Source organism: Psammomys obesus, unplaced genomic scaffold (assembly GCF_907164565.1).
Source record: "Psammomys obesus unplaced genomic scaffold, mPsaObe1.curated_primary_1811, whole genome shotgun sequence".
In the NCBI taxonomy this organism is placed as follows: Eukaryota; Metazoa; Chordata; class Mammalia; order Rodentia; family Muridae; genus Psammomys; species Psammomys obesus.
In genome coordinates, this window is record NW_026594083.1 from 10,172,729 (window position 1) to 10,194,639 (window position 21,911).

General features: G+C 36.2%; 1 protein-coding gene across 1 annotated transcript in view; it reads left to right on the forward strand.

Annotated features, from left to right (window-relative positions):
* Ncam2 (neural cell adhesion molecule 2) overlaps positions 1 to 21,911 on the forward strand; it is a 319,248-nt gene that overhangs the window by 101,602 nt on the left and 195,735 nt on the right. Inside the window, exons 2-3 of the mRNA XM_055617845.1 lie at positions 18,201 to 18,275; positions 21,304 to 21,510. Coding sequence (XP_055473820.1) covers positions 18,201 to 18,275; positions 21,304 to 21,510 — 282 coding nt within the window. The remainder of the gene's footprint in view (positions 1 to 18,200; positions 18,276 to 21,303; positions 21,511 to 21,911) is intronic.

Here is a 21,911-nt window from a genome sequence, read left to right on the forward strand (position 1 = left end):
TCCAATTTGTCTTTCTAAGTGAGGTTTGATCATCTTGCCCAGGGTCATCTTTCTTGTTTATCTTCTTTAGTATGTTTATCCTATCTTACAGGTCTAGTACTCACTTATAAGTGAGTATCTACCGTGTGAGTCTTTCTCCTTCTGGGATACCTCACTCAGAATGATCTTTTCTAGATCCCACCATTTGCCTGCAAATTTCATGATTTCCTTGTTTTTAATTGCTGAGTAGTGTTCCATTATGTAAATGTACCACAATTTTTGTATCCATTCCTCAACTGAGGGACATCTGGGTTGTTTACAGGTTCTGCCTATTACGAATAAAGCTGCTACAAACATGGTTGAGTAAGTGTCATTGTTGTGTACGTGAGCATCCTTTGAAGGTATGCCTTAGGAGTGGTACAGCTGGATCTTGAGGAAGCGCTATTCTTAATTGTCTCACAAAGGGCCAGATTGATTTCCCAAGTGGTTGTACAAGTTTGCATTCCCACCAGCAATGGAAGAGGGTTTCCCTTTCTCCATGTCCTCTCCAGAATGTGTTGTCTTTTGAGTTTTTGATCTTAGCAATTCTGATGGGTGTCAGGTGAAATCTCAGAGTGTTTTGATTTGCATTTCCCTGATGACTAAGGACTTCGAACATTTCTTTAAGTGCTTCTCTGCCATTCGATATTCCTCTAATAAGAATTCTCTTTTAGCTCTGTACCCCATTTTTTAATTGGATTACTTGATTTGTTGCTGTTTAACTTCTGCCGTATAACTTCTTTATATATACTGGATATTGCAGTCTGTCAGATACAGGGTTGGTGAAGAGCCTTTCCCAATCTGTAGGCAGTTGTTTTGTTTGGACAACAGTGTCCTTTGCTTTAAAGAAGCTTTTCAGTTTCATGAGGTCCCATTAATTGATTGTTGCTCTTAGAACCTGTGCTGTTGGTGTTCTGTTCAAGAAGTTGTCTCCTGTTCCTCAGCAATAAAAAACAAGGAAATCATGAAACTTGCTGGTAAATAGTGGGAACTGAAAAAGATCCTCATGAGTGAGGTATCCGAGAAGTAGAAAGACACACAAGGTATATACTCACTCATAAGTAGATATTAGACACATAATATAGGATAAACATACTAAAATCTGTACACCTAAAGAAGCAAATCAGGAAGGACGACTCTGGTTAACATGCTCAATCCTCATTCAGAAAGGCAAAGAGGATGGATATCAAAGGAGAGAGAAAACAGGGAACAGGACAGGAGCCTACCACAGAAGGCCTCTGAAAGACTCTACACTGCAGGTTATTGAGGCAGATGCTGAGACTCATTGCTAAACTTTGGGCAGAGTGCAGGGAATCTTATGAAAGAAGTGGAAGATAGTAGGAACTCTACAATGAGAGCAACAGACCCAAAAAGTCTGGGCAAAGGGGTCTTTTCTGAGACTGATACTCCAGTCAAGGACCACTCATGGAGATGGCCTGGAACCCCTTCACAGGGGTAGCCTATGGCAGTTCAGTATCCAAGTGGCCTCCATAGTAATGGAGACAGGGACTGTCTCTGACATAAACTGATTGGCCTGCTCTTTGATCACCTACCCCTGAGGGAAGAGAAGCCTTACCAGGCCACAGAAGACAATGCAGCCAGTCCTGATAAGATCTTATAGACTAGGATCTGAGGGAAGGGGAGGAGGACTTCCCTTATCAGTGGACTGAAAGAGAGACATGGGTGGGGAAGAGGGAGGATGGGATTGGGAGGAGAGGAGGGAGGTATGGAGGATACAAAGTGATAAACTGTAATAAAAATAAAATAATTTAAAAAAGAAAACAAAATAAATGTGACATAATGACATCTCTTTCTTTAATTTCATGATATTTACCTATGGCTAGTTGTTCTATAACTTTAGTTTTTTAAATTTTTATTCGTGTGTGTGGTGCAGTGTGACTTATTCAGCTCTTACTGACTCCTCCATCTTTTCTTTTACTACCCCTCAACACAACCCCTCCAAGTGTTCTGATTTTAAAAAGATAAGCAAAAAGTCACACAGGTATGATGGTCCAGAATCTTGCTAATGTAAGCATTCAGTGATTGAGATTTATGCTCATGTTCTTAGATTTTGGGTCTGTTTTGCTTTGACTCTTACCTAAGTAAATAGTTCAGTGTTTCAAAGCCAGTTTCAGGACAGTTTCACATGTACTTACCTGTATTCCAAAGTAAGAAAAACTGGAACTAACTTCATGTGTGATAGCATGTGTACTTTACTGTTGTGCTGGATAGTTTTATGTCAAACTGACACAGCTAGAATCATCTGGGATAAGGGAACCTCAACTGACAGAATGCATCCATAAGAACAGGCTTTAAGAAAGCCCATAGGCACAGGATCTTTTCTGAGACTGACACTCAACCAAGGACCATCTATGGTTATAACCTAGAACTTCTGCTCGGATGTGGCCCGTGGTAGCTCAGTAACCAAGTAGTTTCCCAAAGTAAGGGGAACAAGGACTATTTTTAACAGGATCTCAAGGGCAGGCTCTTTGACCTCCCCACCCCCCCAGGGGAGGAGCAGTCCTGTTAGACCACAGAGGAGGACTTTGCAGCCAGCCCTGAAGATACCTGGTAAAACAGGGTCAAATGAAAGGGGAGGAGGTCCTCCCCATCAGTGGACTTGGAAAGGGCCAGGGAGGAGCCCAGAGAGTTGGGGAAGGAATGAGGGAGCGGGATAGAGCTGGGACACAGAGTTTAAAAAAATGTAACTAATAAGAAAAATAAAATTAAAAAAAAAAACAAAATCAAAATAAGTTGTACACATTTCTTAACAACAACAAAAAAGAAAGCCCGTAGGAATTTTCTTATTTAGTTCTTGATATGTTAGGATCCAGGCCATTTTGGATGAGGCCAGCACTAGACTGATGGTCCTGAGTTCTATAAGCAGGCTGAGTAATCCCTGAGAAGTAAGTCAGTAAGCAACACGCCTATCTGACCTCTTCATTAGCTTGTAAGTCCAGGTTCCTGCCATGTTTGAGTTCCTTTGATGAAGAGCAATTATATATAAAACTAAACCAAATAAATCCCTTTTCTCCAACTCGCTGCAGGTCATGTTGTTTTTCTAGACAATGTTACATTGTTATGAAGAGACACCGTAACCAAAGCAATTAGGATAGAGCATTTAACTGCATGCTTGTTTACAGTTCGGTGAATTCATTATCATTATGGCAGGTATTATGAATGAAAGCATGGTGCTGATAGCTAAATCCTGATCCATGGTATAGAGAGAAACTAAGCCAGGCATGGGCTTTCAACACCTTAAAGCTTACCCTCAGTGACTCACTTTCTCCAACAAGACCACACCTACTTTCACCTCCTAACTGCTCTGATTCATCTCAAATAGTGCTCCTCCCTGAGGGCTAAGAGTCAAAATATGAGCCCATGGAGGCCATTATTTCTCAGACCACCACAATGTTTCATCACATCATCACAACAATAGTAACCCTATCTAAGTTAAAAGTACATTTAGTTATAAATCATATCCTTGACATCTTCCAGTATTTGTGTTAGGACAGAACGTAAGCAATATGTATTAAACAGAGTACTGTTACCATCCATACAACCATTTCTTGTTAATAAACAAGAAATATATAGTATACCAGATGGGACAGATCATTGACTATCTAGGAAAAAAAAATTTTTTTTTTCTTCTGAAGCACATCACACAACTCCCTAGCCATCAACCTTGCCATGAAGTCAATCTAGTCTTTTATATTAAGGCATATTCATTTCCTTAATTATTTTCCTGACATCTAAATAAAATTGTCTGATTCTATAAACTCTCTAAAACAACTACTCTCTCCTCTCTGAGTAGTAAAGCAGAAATAATATAACACTTTAATTCTTTGGTAATTATATATTTTAATATATAATTCAATTCATTCAATAAAAGCATCAATACTTAAGAAATGTAATAAATGTCTAAAGTGTGTCAGGTTTTAAAAAATACTCCAGGTTATGTGTGTCAGAAAATCAGAACAACCTGAATTTTTATCAGCTATGTTATTAGATAGATAGATAGATAGATAGATAGATAGACAGATGATAGATACATAGATAGATTGCTCTCTAAATGTAAGTTTAGACATTTTATATTTAGAATCTAAAGTAACACAAACATACATGCACATACACAGAGAGAGAGAGAGAATTAGGAGGGATGGCCAGAGATTGAAAGAAACCAACGTAATAATTGAAGATAAAGCCAAAGGTAGGGAAATGGAGGAGAATGTTTCCATGGAGTCTGAATTTTCTAAAGTGTTAATAGCAACTCTAGAGGAGACAAGTTTAAAAAAGGTTTATATCTATATGAGGCAAAACTAATGGCACACACACAAAAACTTTAATATTTAAAATGGGTGTCAGTGAATCACTTCATTGTAATTTTTCTCAATATGAGTGAAGACACTTGAGAACTAAAATTGTACTGATTCAGCACACTAAATTTGGTCTATTTAAAACTGTCTTCAAGTGATTCCAAGGAATTACTCTTTCCAGTTCAAAAGAAAAACCCTGAATTCCCATTGCATTTCCTCCTCTATAATAAGGTAACAGAGGGACGTACACTGAACTCAAAGGCTTACAGTAATGAAGCAGTTTTCACCTGTTGTACAGTGTAGACATCACTCTGTTTTGTTTGCATGTTGTATGCTGTATGAGTCATTTATATTCATTTGACATATAAATGGATATAATGTGGATTAAATACCCTTAAATTTATAGGCATATATATGCATATATTTGTTTGGTTTGGCTTGTATTTAGTTCATTACCTATGTCACGGAATCCTCACAGTCATGATGATCATCTAACTCAGAATAAGATGCATTATTATTTTTGAAATTTTAACAGTTGTCAATTCTAGTTCAGTCCTCAGCAAATATGGATCCATTTTGATATTAAACAAAATAAAGAGAGTTTTCAGTTTGCCTCTGAGCACAACCGTACCAACCCCAGAGCATACTGATAGTGGGATTTAATATTGCATAATATTTCTATGAGGTATTTAAACTTTTATAAAACAAAATTTAAAGTTTTATAAGGCAATGCATACACTTAACAGAGATGACGGTTCTAGTATTTTTTTTTTTAAAGATTTCTTCTAATTTGTGTGTATGTGTGTGCACACATATGGCATGCTCAACAGGGCATCCACAGTTTCCATAAGAGGGTGTTGAATACCCTGTTGGAGAGTTACAAGCAGCTGGGACCTGCTAGCATGGTTGCCAGGAAGGGAACTCAGTCCTGGGGAAGAGCAACAAGCATTCTTGAAGGCCGAGTCATCTCTGCAGCTCTGATATTATTATTGTTGTTATCATTATTACTCTCATAAGATAAACATTGTGTTGAAGAAAGTACTACAGGAAATTTATGTTTTATTTTCAGTTTGTAGTCTGCAATTCTGTATCTTTCTGAGAGACTTTTCCCAAAGTACCATCTGTGTGTCACAGGGAGGAAATATCTGTTCCTGTTTGACACATCTAACCAACAGACTTTGGGGCAATACCTTTGTTCTTTTTCCAGTTTGTTTTACTCGTCTTCCGAGTGCCTTGAATGAACAACTTTCTCAAGAACTGTACAGAGCTGGCACATTAAGGTCAGTCACTTATCTCTCACCCAGAAAAACCCCAGAGCTAGCATAGTAGCAGAAGCATTTTGTGCTCCATAGAGCACATTCAGATCGAGAATATTGTCATACACATGGGTCAAAGACAGCATAAAAACAAACTTTGGTTTTCTTTTGAACATACCAGGTCTTGGTAAACTTTTCTTAGATGTGTCAAACTGATGTAAGACAATGACCTCTGTTTCATCATGTTTTCCTCCAACCTTGCAAACATGCTCATATACACATACATACAAATGCACATACATGTAACACACAACACAAGTGAACACAATTAAACACACAAGCATATAGTCAGACTTTCACACAGTCTCAAAAAGTTATCATGTCCTATTTTACTTATCAATATATCTCAAAACCTATAAAAACATCTTAGCATTTTCCCCCCCCAAACCTGAAAACCAGAACCTACAAGAAGTCCTGGCTTCATAATTTTCATCACTCTTGTAAGCAATAAGAAAAGATATCTGTGGTCACTTCTAAGTTGGAATAAACTTCCTCCCATTTTTTCTTTGGTTTTTTAATTCTTTTTTCCCTTTTATTAAGCATAAATTCTTTCCTTGTACAATATAATCTGATACAGTTTCCCCTCCCAGATCCCTCTACCTCCTTTCACATCTGGAACCAATTCCCTCTGACTCTAGTTAGAAAACAACAGGCTTCTATGAGATAATAATAGGACATAACAAAATAAAATATATTAAGATAAAACAAAAACCATTATATCAAATGTGGACAAGACTAGGCAACAAAAAAAATTAAAATAAAAGAGCACCAATAAAAAGCACTGGGATCAGAAACTCACTTACAAATTCAGGAATCCAATAAAAGTAGTAAACTGAGAAAGTGCCAGATTGATTTGCAAAGTGGTTGTACAAGTTTATATTTGCACTAACAACAAAGGAGGGTTCCTGTTTCTCCACATCCTCTTCAGAATGTGTTGTCATTGAATTTTTGATCTTAGCCATTGTGATGGGTGTGAGATGGAATCTCAGAGTGATTCTGATTTGCATCTCCTGGATGATTAAGGACCTTGAGCATTTCTTTGTTTCTCTGCCATTCTATATTCCTCTGTTGAGAGTTTTCTATTTAGCTCTTTACCACATTTGTAAATTTTCTATTATAATAATTTATTACAATTCATTCAATTTGTATTCTGCTGTGGCCCCCTCTCTCTTCTCCTCCCACCCCATCCTCTCTTCCTCTTCTTCCCTTTGCTCCTCCCCTGTTCTACTGATAAGGGAGGTCTTCCTCCCTTTCAGTTCAACCCTAGCCTATCAGCTCTCATCAGGGCTAGTTACATTGTCTAATTCTGTGACCTGGCAAGGCTGCACCCCCCAGGAGGAGGTGATCAGAGAGCCTGCCACTGATTTCATGCCTGAGAAAGCCCATGCTCTCCTTACTAGGGTACCCACTTGAAGACTGAGTCTATGGGCTACATCTAAGCTAGGGTTTTATGTCTTCTCCATACATTGTCCTTGGTCGGGGCTGTACCCCATTTTTTTAAATAGATTATTTGGATTGTTGGTGTTTAATTTCTTGATTTCTTTATATTCTGGGTATTAGCCCTCTGTCAGATGTAGGGTTGCTGAAGAATTTTTCCCAGTCTGTAGACTATCATTTTGTTCTGTTGACAGTGTCAAAGGGTTCTTTGCTTTATAGCAGCTTTTCAGTTTCATGAGGTCTCATTTACTGATTGTTGATCTTAGAGCCTGTGCTGTTGGTGTTCTGTTCTGGAATTGTGTCCTGAGTCAATGAGGCCAAGGCTCTTCCCACTTTTTCTTCTAACAGATTTAATGTGTCTACATTTATGTTGAGGTCTTTGATCCACTTGAATTTTACTTTTGTGCAGGGTGATAAGCATGGATCTATTTGCATATGGACATCTAGTTAGACAAGCACCATTTGTTGAAGATGCTGTTTTTTGTTTGTTTGTTTTCACTATATGGTTGTGGCTTCCTTGTCAAAAATCAAGTATCCATAGGTGTATAGGTGTATGGGTTTATTTCTGGGTCTTCAATTTGATTCTATTGATCCTCAGTTCTGTTTCTATACTAATACCTTGCCAGTTTTATTACTGTTGCTCTATAGTACAACTTGAGATCTGGGATGGAGACCTCCAGAAGTTATTTTATTGTACAGGATGGGTTTTAGCTATTCTGGGTTTGTTTGTTTTTCCATATGAAGTTTAGAATGGTTCTTCCAAGTTCTATAAAGAATTCTTCTGGTATTTTGATGGGAATTGCATTGAATCTGTAGATTGCATTTGTTAGAATGGCCATTTTTTTCTGTGTTAATCCTATGAGAATGGGAGATCTTTACATCTTCTGGTATCTTCTTCAATTTCTTTCTTAAATACTTGAAGTTTTTTTTTTTCCTATAAGTCTTTCACTTGCTTATTTTGAGTTACACCAATGTACTATATGCTATATGTGGCGATTGTGAAGGGAGTTGGTTCCCTAATTTCTTTCTCAGCCCTTTTTTCTTTTGTATACAAGAAGGGTATAGATTTTTTTTTTTTTTTTTTTTAGTTAATTTTTTATCTAGCCACTTTGCCGAAGGTGTTTATAAGCTGTAGGAGTGATCTGGTAGAATTTTCAGGGTCAATAGTGCTACCTCAAGACAACACCATACCACTCCTGGGTATATATCCTAAAGATGGTCAATCATACAGCAAGAACATTTGCTCAACTATGTTCATAGTAGCTTTATTTATAACAGCCAAAATCTGGAACTAACATAGATGTCCCTCAGCCAAAAAATGGATACAGAAATTGTGCTATATTTACACAATGGGATACTACGCAGATATTAAGAGCAAAAAAATTATGAAATTTGCAGGCAAATGGATGGAACTAGAAAAGACCATCCTGAGTGAGGTAACCCAGAAGCAGAAAGATGCTCATGGTATGTACTCACTTATAAGTGGATGTTATCCATATAAAATAGTATAATCATAACTAAAATCTACAGACCTAAAGAAGCTAAACAACAAAGAGGACCCTATGGAAGAAGCTTAATTCTCATTCAGAAGAGAAAACAGAGTAGAAAAAAGAAGTGGTAGAAGAGGGGGGGAGCAGGATGGGAGCCTACAACAGATGTCCTCTCAAAGACTCCACCTAGCAAGGGATCAAAGCACATGCATAGAGTCACAGCCAGACTTTGGACAGAATGCAGGAAGTCTTGTGGGAAAAGGGAGGGGGGGGGACATATAGAAAGACCTGGAAGTGATAGGAGCCCCACAAAGAAACAAAAAAAGCAAAAAAGAGCTTGGCCCAGGGGGGTGACTGCAGAGACTGGTGTATCAACCAAAGACCAGGCACAGAGAAGACCCAGCTCTCCTGCTCAGATGTCTCCCAGAGACAGCTCTGACTAGAGGTGGGTTTCCTAGTAAGGAGAGAAGTGACAGTCTGTGACATGAACTCAGTTGCCTGCTCCTTGTTCACTTCTTCCTGGTGGGGTAGCCTAGCCAGCCCACAGAGGAAGAGGATCCAGGCAGTCCTAATGGGACCTCATAGGCTATGGTCAGACGATGGAGAGGACTTCCCCTATCAGTGTACTAGGGGAGAGTCATAGGAGAGGAAGAAGAGGGAAGGTGGTACTGAGAGGAGATGAGGGAGGGGACTACAACTGGAATACAAAGTAAATAAATTGTAGTAATAATGATAATAAAGAAAAATGGTACTAAACTGAAATTTGTAGTTTATATGTAGAACAGACTTACATAGGCCCTGTGAGGCTATTTCCCGTCTCTGTGAATCCGTGTAAACTTTTCTCAATTGTTTTAGGGTCCTTGGTTCTCCTGGCGTCTTCTGTCCTCCATCTGTCTCATTCCTTTTACCTCTGCTTCAGCAGGATTCCCTGACCTCTGAAGGAAGAGATTTGATGTAAACCTCTTGTTTAGAGCTTTGTGTTCTAAGCTTTCTCTCTTTGTGTAATGTCTGGCTGTAGTTCTCTTATTTGTTCCCATCAGGGCAAGAGGAATCCTCTCTTATGATGAGTATAGCAGATTATCATTAGTGGCCATTTTATTGTTACTTTTTCCTTTTAGACCAGTAGTATTTTAGTTTTGCCCTAGGTCTCTGAGCAGCATAGTCTCGGTTCTTGGTCATTCAAGCAGTGTTAGGTATGGCACCTATCTCGGGATGTGAGTCTTCAGTCAAATTGGTTGATTGCTACCACATGTTTTTATGCCATCCGTGTCCTAGCATATTTTGTAGGCAGGACAGATTGTAGATCCAAGGTTTTGTGGTTGGGATGGTATATATTTCCTTTTGGTAGCCTAAAAAGGATCTTTCTGTGTCATAGACACTAGAACATGAGCATTAATATTCTATGCAGGAAATGGCTGACGTGCTTTATGTTCAATGAGTCCTGCTGGTGTTGTCTTGAGCAATGGGGCCTTACTGTCAGTTTGTGGAGAGCAACCTATTTTCTTGGCTAGTGTAGGTTATTGAAGTTTTCAGGGGACCATTTTGGCCAGTGACTAATTTGGATGAAACTCAGCTTTGTTTGTTGGCAAAAGACATTCTATCTGCCTCATTATTAAGAGAGTTCATTAAGATTCCCTTCATATATTTTTGCTCTTTTTTTATTTTATTTATTAATTTATTACAATTTATTCATTTTGTATCCCCACTGCAGCCCCCTCCCTTGTCTCTTTCCAGGCCCACCTACTCTCCCTCTTCTCTCCCTATACCCTTTGCCTAGTCCCCTGATAGGGAAGGACCTCCTCTCCTCTTATCTGACCCTAGCTTATTAGATCTTATCAAGGCTGGTTGCATCATCTTCTTCTGTGGCATGGCAAGGCTGCACCCCCAGGGGGAGTTGATAAAAGAACAGGCCACTGAATTCATGTCAGAGATAACCCCTGTACCTGTTATTAGGGAACCCACTTGGAAACTGAGCAGACTATGGGCTTCTACTGTACAGGGAATCTAGGTCCTCTCCATGCATGGTCCTTGGTTGGAGTATGGGTCTCTGCAGGACTCCCTGGGTCCAGGTTTTTTGGCTCTGTTTTTTTCTCTTTGTGGAGTTCTTCTCTCCTCCAGGTCCTTCTATCCCCCTCTTCTTCTATAAGGTTTCTAACACTCTGCCCAAAGTTTGGCTATGAGTCTCAGTATCTCTTTTGAACAGATTCATGGATACAGAAAATATGCTTCATTTATTCAGGGAAATCATGAAATTTGCAGGCAAATGGTAGGAACTAGAAAAAATCATCCTGAGTGAGGTAACCCAGAATCAGAAAGACATATGGTATAGACTCAATTATAAATGGATATTAGCCATATAATATAGGATAAATGTACCAAAATCTATAGTCTCTTCATATTTTATAGGAAGTTTCCATTGCACTGGGCTTCCACACTGCCTCTCAAATGCCCTTCATTTCTAACTGTCTCTCTCTCATTCCCTCCCTCAATTTGATTTCCTCTTTCTTTTCCTACCTGGTCATTCTTTTTTGCCAACTCCCGCCAGTACACAGACCACAATCTCAAGCATTCCCATATAATATATTCTATTTTCCCCTTCCAGAGAGATCCATATTCTTAGTCTCTTCCTCTATGCCTACTCTCTCTATGTCTGTAGATTGTAGCTTGGTTGTCTTTTATTTAACGGTTATATCCAGATATAAGCAAATACACACCATATTTATCTTTCTGGGTCTAGGTTACCTCATTAAGGATTTTTTTTTTTCAGGTTCCATCCATTTTCCTGCAAGATTCATGCTGTCATTTTTTAAGGGCTGAGTAATGCTCCACTGTGTAAATGTACCACAGCTTTTTTGTCTACTTTTTTTTTTACCAGCTCTTTTCTGTTAATATTCAATAGTATAAACAAATAATGCTTTGAAATTTAAAAGGTCAAGGTTCATTAAGTCTGGAATATCAGTCTTCACAAAATAACACTAAACTTTCATCTGTGTCATTCACAGACATAAAAGCTGTTCTAAAACCAATCTCAATCAGTAATATGATAGGTAACCTGTAGATCCTGTGGCTACTTTGAGGACAGGTTGAGCTATGGCTGTATTATGTCTTTGTAGGAAAATAGCAAGTTCATCAAACTTTTCTGTACTATTTAGCCATCCAAATTGATTGTCATTTTTACTTTTCTCTAACATTTTATCCATAATGCTATCAAAACATTAAATAAATCTTATGAAAGATATTTTGTTTTCTATTGCTAATAATTAATCTTCAGATTAAACACAAATGTCTGGCTATGGTACGAAGTTTTCTATATAATGGATTTCAGTACTAGAAAACAAGACTGCTGTTTACTTCATAAAACATAAAACTTATTCAAATTAATGAAAATTGTAAAATGTTAGACATGCTGGAGTATCTTTTTCTAGTAAGAGCATAACAGCAAAATGTAATAGAACCAAAATGTATATCCTTGGGGAACTCACATGCCATTATTATATGAGCTAAGTATGTTGTGAGTAAATGGTTCTACAGCTTTCATTTGACGTATCAGTTTTACTCTTGTATACACTGTCAGTATATACTAGTAAAAAGCAAAATAACATTAATACACACACACATTTTAACAATCTTCCTTGGTTGTTCATTCTCAAGTATGACATTCATATAGAAAGGTATTTGGATGCTAGACACAATGGTTGTTACAGAGATTTTATAACTTACAGTGGGTAGAAGACATTAGAATTCTACACATGAGGGTGACATTTTTCATTAGCTACTCTACAATGCTTGCAACTCAAAGGGTGTTCTGTTTTTGAAGCGGGGGAGGATTAGCTTCTCTTGCTGCTATCATGTCTTGTAGTAGTATTGCTGTACTCTGACAGCTTTCATACATTATGACAGTATATATGAAAGAGTGTGGGACAATTAAGTGTGGGCTAGAATTTCAGAATATTACCAGGAAAGGAAACAATGTGATTGCTCAGATTGGTCAATAAAACTCATGCTGAACTTGTTCTGATGAGAAATTTCACATATTTGGTGTAAACAGAGACCATCTTATTCACCGAGAGAGTTGCCAAGCTGGCCTATTCAAACACTCTCTTATACTTTAATTTATCACTGCATGGTAAGAGCACTGATAAAATTTTTACAAGATGTCTTGTGCTGGCTTCATCAAGACAGTTAATAACTTACATGTCTAAGTGGTGCTAGTCAAAATAAATTTGGATTGAGTGTGGAACTTGGGCTTGCTGCCTCTTCCAGATATTTTAGTTTTAATTAAATGTCACACTCAAAATAAGTGATGAGTGACCTGCTTCTTGTCTCCTAAAGGACTTAGAACATAAAACTATGGAAGCAGAGATTGTTCATAAGACAGTCCACACACTAATTGATACTAATCCATAGATTTTTTTTACTTTAATTTAAAATAAGGTAGATCATGGCCCATGCATTAAGTATGTCACATATTAAGGGATTTGTGATCTGTCAGTACACGCGGGGTCTGAGCATAAACTGGGACTGGTGAACCTGGAATTACTACAGTGTTGCACCCTGCTGATCACGTCCCAGTGCGCGTAGGGGAGAATGGAGAATCTTGTCAAGATGCAATTGTGATTCAGTTATTTTGAAAGGGAATATAAGAATCTGCACAACAGAGGTGAATCTGACTTAGGTCACTGGGATTTGTATTGGAATTTCTTATTAAGTAAGGATGGCTAAATTTCGTGATATTGATTAATAGGGAATCCTATGCCTTGCAACAGATACGTTAGATTTTCTGAAATTAAATAAGTAAATAGATAAATAAAATGGACACATAACCTAAAATAAACCAACAACAACAAAATCAAACATAGGCGCAGAAATAATTCCACCCAGAATCTCCAGGTCTTGCTGATTAGGCTGTATGTGATTGTGACATCACATACGGTGAGATACCAGAGTAAGGACTAAAGAAATATAGTGGTGTTCTTTGGCAGACATAGGAAGGAACAATAAGTTGGATTTGGTTGAAAAATGTTAGCTAGCTATTTTTCTCATTTGAAATGTTTTATCAGAGTAGTTTCAAAAGATATTAAGAATATCTGTTATATTAGATAACAAATAATTAGATACAAAATTAATGGATAATGCACCTCAAATATGGCTGTCTAGTGACTAAAAAATGGAACTTAAATGTAGTCTTTTAAGGATGCAGTAATGCCATGCGTGATAAGGCGGTTACCAAAAAATCTATACTTGGATGTAATGACTAGCTTAACAAAAAATAATTTTTTTTCTTGCATTAGAAACTTAGATAACTCTTTGGGAGCAGTGAGATATCCTACAAACACTACATTACTAAACAAAAATAACTACTAACTCTTTTGACATATACCAGAGGTAAATGCAATCCTCACTACCTCATCAAGGAAACTTCTCTTGTAAGAGATAGTCTAATACATCAACCCAAAACTTAAATTCAAAGTTGTGGATCCCAATATCAATTGACACATGTACAATACAACCTCTGCCTCTAAGTCTTTTTTAAATTAATTTATTTTTATTTATTCACTTTGTATCCTAGCTGTAGGCCCCTCTCTTTTCCCCTCCCATTTCTACTATCCTTCCCTGTTTTGCTACCATGCCCCCCCCCCCGTCCACTAATCTGGGAGGTTCTCCTCCCCTTCTAGCTTGTTAGGTCTCATCAAGACTGGCTGCATTGTCTTTCTCTGTCTTTGGAGAAGAGGGCACAGAAAGATTGCAAAAGCCAGAGAATTAGGGAGTTTTCTGTGAAATTGTGTTTTCTAGGAATTATGGAAGCTACACCCATAATGTCTTGCCAACATGACTGCCTCAACATGAGCTGAACAAAGAAGACAACAACAGATATGCTAACATGGAAAGTAGAAAACAGTCAAAGCCTCACCCATACACAAAAATCTATAAGCAATCTATAAGGAATGATGAGTGGTAGAAATAGTCTTCTTCAAGAAAGAACACACCAACTGGTCATTAAATGGAAAATAGCCAGCTCTCATACATAAAAGTAACATCACACAGACTAATATGGGTGTACTTAGGGTTATATATGTACATACGCACATAATAGTATGCATATTATATATCCACATAACAATGAAATGGGGGTATGAATTTGACAGGAAGGAAGAATACATGGGAGTGTTTTGAAGGAGGAAAGGGAATGGGAGAAATGGTGTAATTATCTTATAATAACAAATTAATAAATGAAAATACGCTTTTATGTCTTAACTTAAGAAATATTTTTAATACAGTATTATAATAGGCTCCCTACTTCTCTTTGTTTTTCCCCTCTCTTTCTGTTTTTGTTTTTCTGCCCTTAACACATAGGGAAGTACCATTGATTCCTCATAATAGAGTTACTTGATGGATAATATTCTGTAAGAGATGAACCACATATTTGACCATTTGGTTCCCAGTTGATGACATTATTTCAGAAGATTTTAAAAGTTCGTGGGAGGAAGTGTGCCATCTCAGTGAAGAATTGTCATTTTATTTTTCTAACTAGTGCCTTATTATTATTATTTTAATGTAAAAAAATTATCATTATTTTTTATTACACTTTATTCACTTTGTATCCTGGCTGTGGGCTTCTCCCTCGTCTCCTCCCAATCCTACCCTTCCTCCCTTTTCTACCTCTATGCTCCTTCCTAGTCAAAGGTAATTATTTGTTGATATGATTCAGTTATCAGAAAAATTTTAAATTGTTGAAATTTAGACTTGTTCTAAATATAGGATGTGGGTTGTTATTTAGAGTTCAAAACTATAGCAGAAGAAAAATAAAATTAGGCAAAACATAGCAGTAGGAAAATATGCCTCAATCATTAGTGCCTATACTTACAGAAAAAAAAAAAGATAATTAATAAACTTTAAAGACAAGCTTGGGCAAGAACTGTGCTGTTAGACAAAATAAATCTCTTTTAGGAAGTTAGAGTAGCAAAGTAGACCAATTATAATTTTTAAAATTTTTCACATAGGAGCCAGAGAGGTATTTCAAAAGAAAATAGACTGATGGTACAACAGTTATAAAACATATAGACACTCAGTTAGACCAGCACCATTTGTTAAAGATGCTATCTTTTTTCCATTGTATGGTCTTGGCTCTTTTTTATCTTTTTTAAAAATATTATTAATTACAGTTTATTCACTTTGTAAACCAGCTGTAGCACCTTTCCCAACTCCCTTCCAAATCCTACCCTCCCTTCCTCATCTCCTCCCATGCCCCTCTCCAAGTCCACTGACTGATAGGTGAGGTCCTCCTCCCCTTCCATCTGACCCTAGCCTATCAGGTCTCATCAAGACTGGCTGCATTGTCCTTCTCTGTGGCCTAGCAAGGCTGCTCCCACTCCAGGGAGGAGGCCATCAAAGAGCCGGCCACTGAGTTCATGTCTGAGACAGTCTCTGTTCCCCTTACTAGGGTACCCACTTGGTTATTGAGCTGCCATGTGCTGCATCTGAGTTCTAGTGTCAAAAATTATGTGTCCATAGGTGTGTGGGTTTATTTCTGGGTCTTCTATTCAATTGCACTGACCCTTCAGTCTGTTTCTATGTCAGTAACATATGTCGTTTTTATTACTGTTGCTCTAGAGAACAGTTTGAGATCATGCATAGAGATAATTCCAGAAAATCATTTATTGTACAGGATTGTTTCAGGTATTCTGGGTTTTTGTTTGTTTGTTTGTTTGTTTATTAACCATATGAAGTTTAGAATTGTTTTATTAAGGTCTGTAAAGAATTGTATTGGTATTTTGGTGGGAATTGCATTGAATCTGTAGATTGCATTTGGTATGATGGATTTTTACTATGTTAACCCTTCCGATCCAGGAGCATGGGATATATTTTCATCTTCTGATGACTTCTTCAACTTCTTTCTTTAGAGTTGAAGTATTTTTTCATACACTACTTGCTTGGATAGAGTTACCCCAAGGTACTTTATGATATTTGTGGCTATTATGATGGGTGTTGTTTCCTAATTTCATTCATTCATTCATTTTGCCTTTTGTATACAGGAGGGCTGTTGATTTTTTTTAGTTAATTTTGTATCCAGCCACTTTTCTGAATGTGTTTATCAACTGTAGAAGTTCTCTGGTAGAATTTTTGGGGTTACTCATGTATACTTTCATATTGTCAGCAAATAGTGATTCTTTGACTCCTTCCTTCCATATTGTATCTCCTTGATCTCTTTTAGTCTCTTATTGCTCTAGCTTGGTCTTCAAGTACTATGTTGAAGAGATATGGAAAGAGTGGTCAGCCTTTCCTTGTCCCTATTACCATATTATATAAGATAAACATACTAAAATTTACAAACCTAAAGAAGCTAAATGACAAGGAGGATTGTAGGGAAGATGCTTACTTCTCATTCAGAAAGGAAAACAGGATAGACACAGGAATCAATAAAAGACAGGGAACAGGACTGGAGCTTACTACAGATGTCCTCTAAAAGGTTCCAACCAGCAGGGGATCAAAGCAGATTTAGAGACTCACAGCCAAACTTTGTACAGAGTGCATGGATTCTTATGGAAAAAGGAGGATATAAAATGATCTATAGGAGACATGAGCCACACAAGGAAACTGACAAAGTCCCCTCCCAAAAAATAGGGCCCAGGGGGCACTGCAGAGACTGATGCATCAACTCAAGACCATACATAGAAAGGAACTAGACCCCCTGCTCAGATGTAGCCCATAGACAGCTCAGTCTCCATGTAAGTTCACTAATAAGAGGAAAAGAGATCTTTGTATGAACTTGGTTGCCTGCTCCTTGATCACTTCTTCCTGGTGGTTAACCTCACCAGCCCACAGAGGAAGAGGACCCAGGCAGTCCTGATGGGACCTGATAGGCTGGGGTCAGACAGTGGGGGAGGAGGACTTCTCCCATCAGTGGACTAGGGAAGTGAAATGGGGCAAAAAGAGTGAAGAAGGTAGAACAGAAGGAGATGAAAGAGGAGGCTATATCTGGGATATATATCTATATCTATATAGATATAGATATATATCTATATATCTATATATATATATATATATAGAGAGAGAGAGAGGGAGAGAGACAGGGAGAGAGACAGAGGCAGAGACAGAGAACCAAACTTTGTGAGGTGACTGGTTAATGTAAGTGATCCTATTTATCTTTTGAGTGTTTCTGTTCATTCACTTTCCCTGGGTAAGGTGCTATTTATTGTGTTTGCCTCTTTTTGTAAGGATGTGATTAGTCAAAACATACCTTATTTACTTATTTTCTTACAATGATGATATAAGGTATGATTTTGCCAAAATTCTGATTGTTGGGTAGAACTTTTTTTATATATATTATAAAATATTATTAGATGTATAAGACCTTCTTATTGTTAGGGGACAGCTAAGTATGAATTTTATCCATTATATGCCTAACAAAATTTTAATGAATAAACATATGTAAATGCTATGTATAGACTGGTATGAAATACAAACTATTGTAACATATATCTTTGCTAGAATATATTTATAAAACTTACATTTTTTTCACAGTGAATAATGGGAAATTATTTGTCATGTGTGATTTATACATCAATTATTGGGATTCACATTCAAAACTCCAAATAACTGTTACTTTAAATGTTCTTTTTCAGCTCTTCTTCAAGTGACAATTTCACTCAGCAAAGTAGAGCTTAGTGTTGGTGAATCGAAATTCTTCACATGTACAGGTATGTATTCAAGCAATGAGCTCTGTGCTATAGTGTGTATAAAATACACTGGATAAATTCAAGTAGTTAAAACTGATGTCACTAAAAATAACATTTTGTTATTGGTTATATGACAGGAAAAAGGTTGACAATAGTTACATATTAACATGAATTTACTGTTATTTATTTGATCATAAGAGTAGCTTATTTTTAAATTTTAGTTATTTATTATTTATTTTAATCACAGGTCATTCACTTGTATCCCAGCTGTATCCCTCTCCCTCATTTCCTCCCAATCCTCCCCTCAGTCCCTCATCTCCTCCCTGCCCCCTTCTTAGTCCACAGATAAGGGAGGTCCTCCTCTCCTTCCATCTGACCCTAGCTTATCAGGTATATTCAGGAAAGAGTAGCTTATTTAATTATAAAATTACATTATAAAATATATTCTTGCATAAAAACTATTGGTTTAAATAGTATTCCCATCTTAATAGTTGTATAAGTTCTGAATATCCTTGTTTGTAAATAATGATTAAGTTAGATATGACACTGCATAATTCTAATACCTGAAGGAAAGGTAAAAGACAAAATAAAGTATATATTTTTGAAGTATAAATTCTAATTAAAAATAGATTTTTAATCAGAAAAGATTTTGGAAAAGTTGTTATAATTAATCAATGTTTTCCATTACATATCTGCAGAAAATTATATAACCCTGATTTCAGTTAATTATGATTTTAATTTTTTATAGACATCCCTTATATACTTTACAAGAAAGCTTTAATACATTATATTACAGAAATCTCAAATGAATACATTATTCATCCACTTATATGAAATATATCAGCACTTATGAACACAAGCTTTTATATAAAATATTCAATGGTATTTACTAAACAAATTGTGAGGCTACTTTTAAATTTAGTCTGTTTTTGATTATAGTAACATATTGTAAATCCAGATGGCTATAATATTCCACGGCATTAATAATACAAATATACTTAGCACACTAGGAGTATACATTACTGGTAGAGTGCTTGCCTAATGCATGCAAAGCTCTGATTTAAGTGTCCAGGATCACACAAAAATGAAAAAGCTGTCTTGACAATGTTATTGCTATTGTGTGTGTGTGTGTGTGTGTGTGTGTGTGTGTGTGTGTGTGTGTGTTTTAGTCTGCTTCCCTATGTATCGTAAATGTCACATATGGCAACACAGTGTATCCATGGCGAATAATTATTACTTTACAATTGACACACATGACAGAGGAATTTGGGCCTAGAATATAGATTACTATTCCTAAATTTTATATATGCTTTATCTTCACATAAGCAAGTATATACAAATACCTTACTTTTTATAAAATTACATCATATGGAAAGTTTAAAATCTTTTCAAAAATCACAAATATTTTATTTTGTGTATTAGTGTAATTTGATTATATAAACATATTTACATATATACATATAGCGTTTAATCAGATGCAAAAATAACATAGTAAAGTTAAAATTTTGAAAATATTACATTTAATGATTTATTGAGTTTCTTAACAGTAAACGGAGTAACTATTTGCATAGAAACTATGCAAATTAGAATTTGCATTATTTTATCTACTCAGGTGGTCAATATGTGAGAATATTTTAAATTCAAATACTTCAAAAACATGGCTCTCTGAAACTCTGCAAGTAAAGTTTAAACTAGCAGATGGCCTACCCCCTTATTCATTTAAGACTGTCAATATACAGTGAATATTTTAATTATGCTTTCACACAAATAATGACTTTGATGATTTTAATAATATATCCATAGACATGTTCAGGTTTTATATGGAATATTTAAAAAAAAAAACATTACTTGCTTGACAATCTAAAAAAAGCAATATAACTTTTACATGAAAACCCTGTGACCTCTCTGTGGTATGAAAATTCCTTATTATAATATTAAAAAGTTCACTGTCTAAAATATTTCCTAAGATATCATATTAAGTTTAAAATTTGTGATTGTTTTTATTTATTCCATATTGAACTAATGCTCATTTATGTTATTTTTATTGTATATTCCTTGGGTCTGTCTACATTCTTTTTCAGAGAAAAATATTTATGGATAATTTCAGAAAATAAAATAAGAAGAAATAATTTTCCACACAGATGACCCGTTGCTGTTAACTTTATGTATTTCCCACTGCTTTTAATTTTGAGGGGATGCCTGTTATGTTAACTAAAATTGTCCTTAGTGATTAGATGAAATATTTCTTTTCTTTTTATCCAAAAGCAAATGCAGGAAGCTTCAGTTTTTATAAAGTGGTTACTTACCTAGATTCGGAGTTGGAAAATTTAAATTAATGTTTACACTGTAATTATTTTGTTGTAATTGCTAAGCAGCGTTAAGTGCTTTTTCAATGTATTCTAATTATTAAGTGATTAAATAGTTAATAATTTTAGATGAAGGTAACTAACTTATTTCAGTTCAGAAAAGACATTAGGATTCTTTTTTAAATAACAGTTGGCATTTCTACACAACTTGAACAAGTTGGAAAATTGGTTCAAAATTTAGAAATATCAAAGGCCAAAATTTGTTTTTACAAAATATTTACATCTTTGTGACACTTCTCTCTGTGTGTTAATATGCCTCTGTTTCATGACCTTAGCAGTGAGAACTGCACATACGGCATGCTGTTAGCATTTGTTTCTCTTTAGCAATATCTATCATTTGGGCTTGTGTCTGCTTAAGGTGGTTTTAATATTTTGTGCAATAATAACCCATATAGTATGACTGTGGAACTTCAATTCTCACAGCTTAATTTCCAGTAATATATTTCAGATGAAATGTTTGAAACTGGCTTACTTGGACCAGACGGAGTCCTTAATGTTGATTAAACAAAGATGAACATTTGTCTTAACATTTGTGTTTACTTTCAGTTTTGTACAATTTTCAGATTTCCAGGCTTCTATTAACATTCTTTTCTAAATTACTGCAATTGTTACATAATAGTAAATGTCACTGTGAAAACAAACACTGGAAACTGATTTTCAAACATTTGTTTTCCTCTCTGCAGCAATTGGTGAGCCTGAGAGTATAGACTGGTACAATCCTCAAGGAGAGAAAATCATTTCCACACAGAGGGTTATGCTTCAGAAGGAAGGGGTTAGGTCACGACTAACCATCTACAATGCAAATATAGAAGATGCAGGGATATATCGCTGCCAAGCGACAGATGCCAAAGGACAGACACAAGAAGCCACAGTAGTTTTGGAAATTTACCGTAAGTTGTGGATTTGTAGCTTAGTTTATTGAAACAGCAGTTTTGTTCCAAAGGATTCAAACACAATAAGATATGCTTGATAGTAAAAACTGGCACTTAGCAATAAATTTGAGGGGGTTTGAGTACATATGTTTAACTCAGAAATATCTTGCTCTTCACCATTTTGTTTTTCATTGCTCTGGAAAGAAGATATATTAAAACAAACATACACTTTTCCCCTCGAATGTGTTCATCTGTCGCTCTTTCTCTGCATGTCCTGTTAAAATTTTTTGGAAAAGATATTTTCTTTATATAAGTCTATCCCATGGTAGTTTGTCCCAAAATTACCAAAAAGAAATAAGTTGATAATTCATAGGAATAATATTTGACAACACTTTTCATTACTTTTTGAATGATGCAAA